This window comes from Rhinopithecus bieti, unplaced genomic scaffold (assembly GCF_001698545.2).
Source record: "Rhinopithecus bieti isolate Rb0 unplaced genomic scaffold, ASM169854v2 scaffold_82990, whole genome shotgun sequence".
Taxonomy (NCBI): domain Eukaryota; kingdom Metazoa; phylum Chordata; class Mammalia; order Primates; family Cercopithecidae; genus Rhinopithecus; species Rhinopithecus bieti.
This window is the reverse complement of record NW_016830404.1, coordinates 167,451-177,385: the sequence shown is the minus strand read 5'-3', so window position 1 is coordinate 177,385 and position 9,935 is coordinate 167,451. Positions and strand designations below refer to the sequence as shown.

Genomic DNA, 9,935 nt, shown 5'->3' with positions numbered 1-9,935 from the left:
TTTTTATTTTTTTTCACTAGAGACAGGGTTTCACTATGTTGGCCAGGTTGGTCTTGAACTCCTGACTTTGTGATCCACCCGCCTCAGCCTCCCAAAGTGCTGGGATTACAGATTCAGGTCTCATTTTAAAAGTGACAAACCTATCTAAGATAAGATTATCTCCCACAAATCATTTACTGTCTCAGCACCCTGTTTGTTCCTTTCCTAGAACATACAATAATTATTATTATTTTTTTTTTTGAGACGAAATCCTGCCCTGTCGCCCAGGCTGGAGTGCAATGGCGCCATCTTGACTCACTGCAACCTCTGCCTCCTGAGTAGCTGGGATTACAGGCACCCGCCACCACGCCCGGCTAATTTTTGTATTTTTGCCATGTTGGTCAGGCTGGTGTCGAACTCCTGACCTCAGGTGATCTGCCCGCCTCGGCCTTCCAAAGTGCTGGGATTATAGGCGTGAGCCACCGCACCCAGCTCATAATTACTAATTATTTTATTATTTATTTTCTGTCTCCCCTATCCCCACTAAGACTGAATGCTTCATGAGAGCGAAAACTATTATTTATTTTGTATCTCCATTGCATCTCCAGGACCTAGTACAGCACTTGACACAGAGAAGGTCCTCAATAAATATAGTATGGATGAATGGAGAATGACTCCAAGTCTGGCTCTCCAACCTAATCCCTCTCCAGAGCAAAGATCCACATATCTTAATGTCCCATAGGCACTCAAATTCAACAGGTCTACAAAACAGGACTCATTAACTTTTACTGCAAATGTAGTCTTTCCCCTGTATTTCATATCAACTACCACACTCCACCATACTATCAGTGGACTGATGACCAAATCCTATAAATCCTTTTTCAACATGTCTCATCTGCCTTTGACCCTTCATATATCCACTGTCACTACCTTACTTCAGGCCCTCATTCCTTATCTAGCTTATTGCAACTAGTCTTTTTACTGCCTTTGACACTGTCACCAATCCTTCTTCAACACAACTTTTATAGAGACTTTCCCCTGTCCTTACCAATTCTCTCTTAATACAAATATAATTGTGTTACTTCCCTGCTTAAAACCCTTCCATGACTACCTGATGCCTGAAAGATGAAATCCAACTCTTAAGATGAGTCCACATGATCTGTACTCCATTTACATCTTTAGTTTCATCTCTTGGTGAATCCATATTAAATCCTAGCTCCATTGCTGCAGAAAACTTTTGCTAAATTAGAGTTTTCTCCTGCCCATCCCCAGAGGTCTATACAGACTTATTTTATCCTGATGGTATTTGTTTCTGTGTACATGTATCTTGATGTGTGTGTTCCTCCCTCTACTGGACAATAAGCCCTTAGGGACTATATCCATTAAGTGCCTACACAGTTTTTGTTAAATGAATTATTTCTGAATCTCCTTCCCTTGGTTTCTTGTAACATGCTTGTGTTGAACTCGGCTTCCCATAGATTTTTAATTCATAAATTATATTAAAGAATGGCAATAAAAGCTTCAAATTCATCTAATTTCTGTATCTATTAAATGCAACTAGCTGCTATATAAATAATGAGGATGGCAAAAAGTTTTCAAAGCTTAGCTAGCTTATTACACAAATAACGTAACTGAATTTCTTTGTCTTACTGTAGTTACATAAACCAGTGGAAGATCTGGACTGTGCCTTTCCATAACCTTAGCTCTATCTTGGTTTATTATGTTTATTCTTAAGTTTAAAAAGCCCCTGAGCACAGAAAACAAATCTTTGCTGTCTGTTTCAGTCATATTTCTTCCTAAAAGCCAAGTCTGAGGTTATTGTTCAGCTGGGGCAAGTGGACTGCACATTTAGGGCCCTCAGTTACAACTAGCATTGAAAGTCAGGATTCATCCATTTGAACATGTACTGAGTGCTTACCATTTCCAAGATATTATACAAGACCCTGGGATTACAAAAGTTGGATCCTTTCAAAGTCTTTAGACATGAGTGCACTCATGGCTTATATACCTCCAACATGACAATACTTTTAAAAAGAAGCAAAATAGAGAACTGGCAGGATTGGTAATTTTTAAATGATACTCTTCAAAGGAGCTTAATGGAAAAGGGAAGGTATTATGGGGTGAAATAAAAAGTAGCTTCTGATTTGAGGGGGTTCATGGTCAGGCCCTCTGTGTGTGCTTTGTTGCTCTGTATTTCTATTTACAAAGGCAGTACTTAATGGCTTCATGAGCTGGCATTGTATATGTCACCACAATGACCCCCATTGTCCCATCTTTCTTTTTTGCAATGAAGATAGCCCACCGGGTGCTCCCAAGCTTCTGTCCTTACCTTACTGATGAAAGCTCTTAGTGAGGCAAATACATGTTTCAGCGACACTTCAGATTGTCCATTTTTAAGAAAAGCAAGATGTATATCAAACACTTTTTTCATTAATGGGTTATGGCCATCATTATTTAAGAGCTGGGTCTATAAAACATTAAAAAATATGGTTTATGCCCCACTGAGAATGACAGAACTGATTTCACCAATACCTGTTTATGAAACCACTGTTTGGAAGTTTCAGGAAAATAAAAGGCTCTTACATATAATTTCAAAATATTTGTGCCATCTTTCAACTTGGAAATCTCAAACAAATACTACGTACATGATATCCAGAATACTTAATCCCAACATTTTAAACAGGTGGAATTTTTTTTCAATGCAACACAACAATATACAGGACTAGTATGGGAACAGTATTTTCTATTAACCTATACCATATTGCTTCTCAATTAAGAAATCAATAAATTAAAAATGAATACAAGCCAATCAGCCTTTGTATTTCTGAGAGACTAAATATTATAATGTGTAAATGAAAGAAAATACCAATTCTATTTTATTAGATTATGATCTAATTTACTTTAAAAGTATGTTTACTATATGGTTAGCCATTCGTGAAAAATTAAACCCTCTATGAGTAGAGATAATTAACAGGTATCACAATTGAACAGACTATGTAAATTGTTTAAATGCCCCTTGCAAAGAAACAACAAATTGCAGAGAAATACCTATTAGTTTGTCAACTTTGTTTTAATCAGCAATGGTTAATTTCTCCAGCTCTATCCTGCTACTCTTCAAGAAAGTAATCAGCAGGTTACAATCTGGCCAAAAACAACAAACCCAAAACAACAACAATCTAATGATAATACTGACAGCCAGAATCCCTGAATGGTATTTTGATTTTTCTGGCACTTTCCTTAGTATATTTCAAAGCATGGTATAGTGACTAGAATCATGGTCTCTCATAACTGGCCTAGATCTCAATCCTGATTCTGCCACTGCCCAGCTATGTGGCATTAACCTCCTGTGGGCCCCAGTTTCCCCATTTTCAAAAGGGAATAACAGTATCTACATCATAAGGCTATCATGAGGATTAAAAGTAAGTTCATATTTGTATTTTTAAGTTATTGAGATATAATTTACAAACCATAAAATTCACCAGTTTCGGGTATACAATTAAATTACATTTAGTAAATTCGGCAACAGAGTTGGGTGACCACCACAATACAATTTTAGAACATTTCCATTGTTTCAAAAAAGATCACTCCCCTTTCTCATTCCCAGCCTCACAATGAAAAAGTGAGTTAATATTTGTAAAGCCCTTAGGACAGTGTCTGATATTTACCACGAGATTATATAAATGTTTGCTAAATAAATAAGAGGTATCAGAATAGGAGGAAGGAATACAATGCACATCATGAGATCTAATGACTTCCTTATTTATTGGCACGATGAAACACGGAGCTGTGTTGCATTTTAATATAGAATAAACCTAATACTTCATAAAGGGATCTGTAGCCTATTTATTAAAGGTATTCTGCAGCCTATTTTGTATTAGTATCTAATTCAATTTTCCTTTATAAGCCTCTTTGAAAAGCACAGGCCAGGTTTCCATAGAAAATCTCGAGGTCGCTGAAACAATTAACTGAATTACTTAGAGAAGAGGGGAAGAAGGAAAAAACAAAACAAAACAAACAAACAAACAAACAAAAAAACACATCTGTATAACTGAGGTGAAAGCAAGCAAGATTTTCACCTTTGAGTTCTTACATTATAGTCACATCATTTTTACTTTTCAAAGCATACGTCCATTATCGCATTCCCCCCTCCAATAATCCTGTTAGATAAGTGCTTTTACCTTCTTTTTAAAATCATAGCAATGATGATTTGCACTGAGAGGCAAACATCTGAGAAAAAACACTAAGTGCGTGGCTAGGGAAGTCAGCCAGCCTGCCTGGACCTCATCTACCCTGACAGGACACCTCATCACAATGGGTATTTGGGCAAACAGATCCAATCATATTATGGGCTAAAAATTGCTGGCTACTTGAAGTATGGAAACTTTGTTTTTAAACACGAAAATCTAATAGAATTTAAGAGGTAGAAGAGAGCTTACGGGCAAGTGAGTCCATTCCCTTCCCTTTATGGATGACACAAGTGAGTCTCAGTGACTTCCAGGGTCACATGATAACCAAACTAGAACTGCCACCCACATTTCCTGACTATTCATGCCAGCCTTTTTCACTGCACTACCCCACATTTGACTAGGTAATTTCTGTATAATGTTACTTTGCAATGGTACCAACTGGATTATAACTCTTCATTTTTACCTTGAAGCACTGAGTGAAAAATGATATGGTATCTAGTACTGTTAGGGAAACTTCAGTAGCTGTATTGCCTTCAAGAAGTGCCTGGTGGAAAATGTCTGCTTCAGTTGTTGTAGAACCTAGGATTAAAAAAGTAAATTAAACTTTTCCCAACATAAAGATGCACATAATGGTGCTGAATGACTTTCTACCCAAAGATTTAAGACAAGAAAGGGGGCTCGGCTGGGTGTGGTGGCTCATGCCTGTAAATCCCAGCACTTTGGAAGGCTGAGGCGGACAGATCATAAGGTCAGTTCAAGACCAGCCTGGCTAGCATGGTGAAACCCATCTCTACTAAAAATACAAAAAATTAGCCCGGCGTGGTGGCGCGCACCTGCAATCCCAGCTACTCAGGAGGCTGAGGAAGAAGAATCACTTGAACTCGGGAGGCGGAGGTTGCAGTGAGCCGAGATCACGTCACTGCACTCCAACCTGGGCGACAGAGTGAGACTCTGTCTCAAAAAAAAAAAAGAAAAGGGGCTCACAGTGTCATACTGTATTTAACTCCTTCATCAAATATAGTCTGGGTTAATCAATTTCATTAGTTTTCATTACAGTTCTGTATCAACAGCTCTGCAGGACATAATTAGGTGCCCACCTCTTTGGAGACAAGGTTTCAGTGATGAACTCTGGTGATGTAACTAAGAAATAATGTGGGAGGCCTTCTAAGTCATGCCACTAATTATGTGGGTAAAAATGAGAAACCACTAAATAGAAATTCAGCTACAGATAAACAGTAGTGCCTTATGGTCAGACATTTTCAATTATGCTGATTATATGAGATTTGTTTCTAAATCAGAAGGAAAACAAGGTATCTTGGAGGCAACTGAAGGAAGTAGGTTCATCATATTTTTACAAGAAGCTGAAGGCTTTAAAACATGCAGATTTAAAGGTCCTGAGTCTATTAGCTCAGCGTCTAGCAAAACATTATTTTTTATTACTAGGTCTTACCACAAAGCCAGTTTTGCTGACTTCCTTTTCTGAAACCTTCAGAGGACTGTGTGGAAACAAAACATTCTCACTCTTTGAGTTGTTATTAATATTTGCTTTTCATAGGAGAGCTTCCATTTATATAACCCTCTAGCTTCCACAGTTGGGCAAGATTTCTCTCCTTGCCCTATTTGCCTTGTCAATACTTCAACCTGTCTGAAATACACCTTTGCCAAACTAGTATTTAGAGTTCACTGATTTCTGCAGTCATCTCAGCATGTTCATTCCCTAATCATTAAATGACCAAAAGTAACTAAACAAATATTACATATACTATTATATTAAGATGTCAATATTTGCATTAAAGTTTAACAGTAGGAATGAAGAACACCCAATATAAAAATATTATGAGAACAGCAATTCATGGGGAAAATTTAATTTCTTTAACACTATGAAGAAAACACCATGACCGAAAATTGTTCAAAAATCCATGTGTATTTTATCATTTTATAGTCATGTATGATGAAATTGATTATATACATATATACATAGCAGAAAGATGCAAATACGTGTATGTATGGGAAATCATTTCCAATCATATTGGTAATTTAAACCAGGACTTCTTTTCTTCATACAAATTTAAGGGATACAGGTGATATTTTGTTACACGCATAGAATGTGTAATGATCAAGGTATTCAGGGTATCCATCACCTTCAGTTTTTATTATTTAAACCAGGACTTCTTTAAGGTCAAATGGGTACCACACACACATTTTCACTTACTGTGATTGAGTGTAAATGAACTTTCTAGGCTACTAAGATGCTGAAGCCGGGCCTGCATTACTCCTGATCTGTTTCGAAGAGCAGGCATGGTTTGCGATTTTCGGTCTATTCCGAAGTGTTTTGACAGCCAGGCATCATGCACCCTAAAATAAATTTTAAAGTCAGGAACTGGAGTTCTCTAATAACATATCTCAATGTTATAATCTTTTTAATGAAAAAAAATTAGGTTTTCACATAAACATAGTACTATACTCAAGGATTAAATCAAGTGTCACTAGAAATTGGATGAAGTTTTAATGTATCTTTAAAATAGCATATATGAATATAATTAAGGAATTTAGGAATTTAGAAAGAGCTTCCACTTCCCTTCTTCTTCTCAAAAACATCAGAGATAAGTGGCCAGCACTCCAATAAGATTCAATCTTTTCATGGGAGGTGAGGAAGGTCAAGAGTGGGAAGAAGATAGACAGAGGTTCACTAAAGGTTGAAATGAGAGGGGAAAATCCTAGAGTCAGATGTTCAAGAATGAGTGCCAATCTAATCTGTTTCTGGACTTGAGGTAAGTTTGGACTAGAAATTTTTACTCTGTAGGTATGTCTATTGCTAAGATAAACAAACTTTTCTTTGTTTTACTTTAATGTTGTTTCCATTTAAAAAATTACAACTGGGTCATACATGGACTAAGGAAGAAGTAGTTTATCTATCCTCTAGTAAACGTAGTGGGAGAGTTGACAGAATCCTAGAGACTGAGGTTCATGGTAACAATGGCCATATCAACTCCAAGTTATGGGAAAAGATGGTGGAAACTGGAACCCTCACCACCCAAACTACCTATCCTTAGAGACGTTCCAGAGACTGACAATAATCCCCCATCTAGCACAGCCTTAAAAATTAAACCATTTTTTAAAAACTATTTTAAGTTCCTTTAATGACTATCTCTACCCCTAAAATATATCTCATTGAAATAAGCAAGTAACCTTCTTCACCTTAGAATCCCTCAAATATTTCCTTAAGTATTTATTTCACTAGGACTTACATGACAAAAAGAGGAAATAGATAATATATCATTTATGTCCCAATTGCTGTTGGGGATTTCTATTTGCTTTAGTAACTGAGGTAAGTATTGATAGTCTTCAGACAAAAGTACAGACCTTACAGTTGTCCTCACTTTATGATTTCCTGCCTTCCCCTGGACCTAGCCCCTTCTGGATTCCTTTAGAAAAGATAAGCATCTCACAAGGTAGAAACTCTATATGTCACTTTAATCATCACCCCTTGGGAAGCTTGAAAATGTAAAAGTTCCCATTCATTTAAATTTTCAGTTGGGACATGTTAACTAAATCACGGGTATCTCAATGTTAACTCAAAATATATAACCCAGGTTTTACATGGCATGAGTAAGATTGCCCTCTGTTGGAAGAGAAGGAAAAAGTAGAAATTGCAGTGCTATGGGAATTACCTTGCTATGTTTCTTTTCCCCATATATCTAAAGTGAAACAAGCATACTCTAGAAAGAAAAACAATAGCATGTTAGTAATATATTAACATCCTCTACAGATTAACAAGTGATATTTTAAAAGTCATGAGTTACAAAGAATGGCCTATTTAAATCATATAATGATACGTGTTTTGCTACACAGAAATACATAGATAATTAATTGTGGGCTTGCCATATTCTATCTTTCTACATTTATTTGCTACAATTACATCATGTCTTCATATACAATTTTAATGACAGGTTAAAAAATACCTGTCAATGCAAATCACCCTTTATGCTCTATAATTTATCATAGCAAAGGTCTCCATCAGTCATTTTTATTTTTGACACAGGATCTCGCTCTGTCACCCACGCTGGAAGGCAGTGGAATGATCATGTGTGGCTCACTGCAGCCTCGACCTCCCAGGCTCAAATGATTCTCTCACCTCAGCCTCACAAGTACCTGGAACCACAGGTGCACATCACCATGCCCAGCTAATGTTTTATTTTTTGTAGAGATCAGGTCTCATTATGTTGCCCAGGCTGCTCTCAAGCTCCTGGGCTAAAGTGTTCCTCCTGCTTCAGCTTCCCAAAGTGCTGGGATTATAGGTGTGAGCCACCATGCCTGGCCCACCAGCATAGTCAATAATATCTCTAAAAGGTTCTTCTGCACTAAAAATTGGGGCAATTTCTACATTTTAAATAATAACATTAAAATACTTTATATTATTAAAAATTTCAAACACGTACGAAAGTAGGGAGAGTACCATAGTTAACTCCCACATACCCAATCACCCCCTAGATTCAACAATGATTGAACTCATGGCTATTCTTTTTTGACCTCTGCCCTGAATAGGTCCCCTGCTATATCCCTCCACCCTCCCTGCCCCTGTGTTTCTAAAGCAAATCCCCAACATCAGATATTTTCATTAGTAAATATTTTGAGTACAATTACAGTAGTTAAAAAAAATCTTAACTGCTGTTTATTATCCTGACATTTTCCACTAAAGTTTGTAAGACTTTAATCCAAGGGTTTGTATTGATATGCTTTGTTTTTGTAGACGTGCACATACAAATCATATATGTGTACTATTTATTAAAAAATTTCTTGCATTTCATTCTACGTCTAATTTTCTTTTAGCTTCCAATAATCATATAAAATAGCTCAGGATGAAACGTAGGACAACTTCTCATCTCCAGACTAGGTTTTCCCCCAAGTGTCTTGGAATACATACTTATATACATACGTGTGTGTCTGTGTATGTGTGTGTGTGTACACACACACATACACAGACACATTTCTGCAGTGGGTAGAATTACTCAGCTCTATATGAAAGTACAAATTCTAAATTCCAATCATTTCCACTGCTCCACTATTCCAGCATCTGTTCCAAATCAATGATGCAGAACAGCTGATACTACTTCTAGTTTTTCAGATCACAGAAAGTCTTTTGCTGGGCTGCAAAGATGGTTTATTATTACCTAGAGTTTTCAGCAATATAGAAAGTATTCCACGTTCACATTTTTCTTCTGTCTGCAGATAAAGAACCACTATGCCAGGCTCTATATTATCAGAATAATTTAACATTTTCTACATTATTAGCAAATAAGCCATTAAAAATAGACAAAAAGTAACAGTTGAATTCTCCCCAAATAAGGGGAAAGTTTATGAAGATAAATTAATATAACTTACTCTAAAAGTATAAGAATGTTTATGAGCTCCTGAGGAGATACTTTATTCCAGTAAGTTAAGAGAGTATCTGAAAATGGAATAAATAAAGTGTTAGATCTTCAAATAATTGCAGCAAATAGCACAGTGAATCCCCAAGTCCTATGTAGCTTCAAGGACTATCAACTCAAGGCAAATCTTGTTTCATCTATATTCTCCTCTCCCCTCCAACTGCCCAGTACACACTCTGTATTCTTTTGAATTAATTCCAAATATATCATTTAATTGGTAATTAGTTCAGCATCAATGATCCTTTTTATGTGTTTTGTGTATGTCCTTTTGGGTCGCTTATCCCAATCTTCGTATCATTTCTGAAGACAGAGTAAAGGAAGTTGCTGTGTTTTTACTTTA

The 9,935-nt window shown here is 36.6% G+C and overlaps 1 protein-coding gene across 1 annotated transcript in view; it reads right to left on the bottom strand.

Moving 5' to 3' along the window:
- Positions 1-9,935, bottom strand: part of LOC108524410 (dedicator of cytokinesis protein 11-like) — a 155,962-nt gene that overhangs the window by 40,306 nt on the left and 105,721 nt on the right. Inside the window, 5 exon segments of the mRNA XM_017865480.1 lie at positions 2,309-2,446; positions 4,630-4,745; positions 6,379-6,521; positions 7,838-7,885; positions 9,549-9,615. Coding sequence (XP_017720969.1) covers positions 2,309-2,446; positions 4,630-4,745; positions 6,379-6,521; positions 7,838-7,885; positions 9,549-9,615 — 512 coding nt within the window.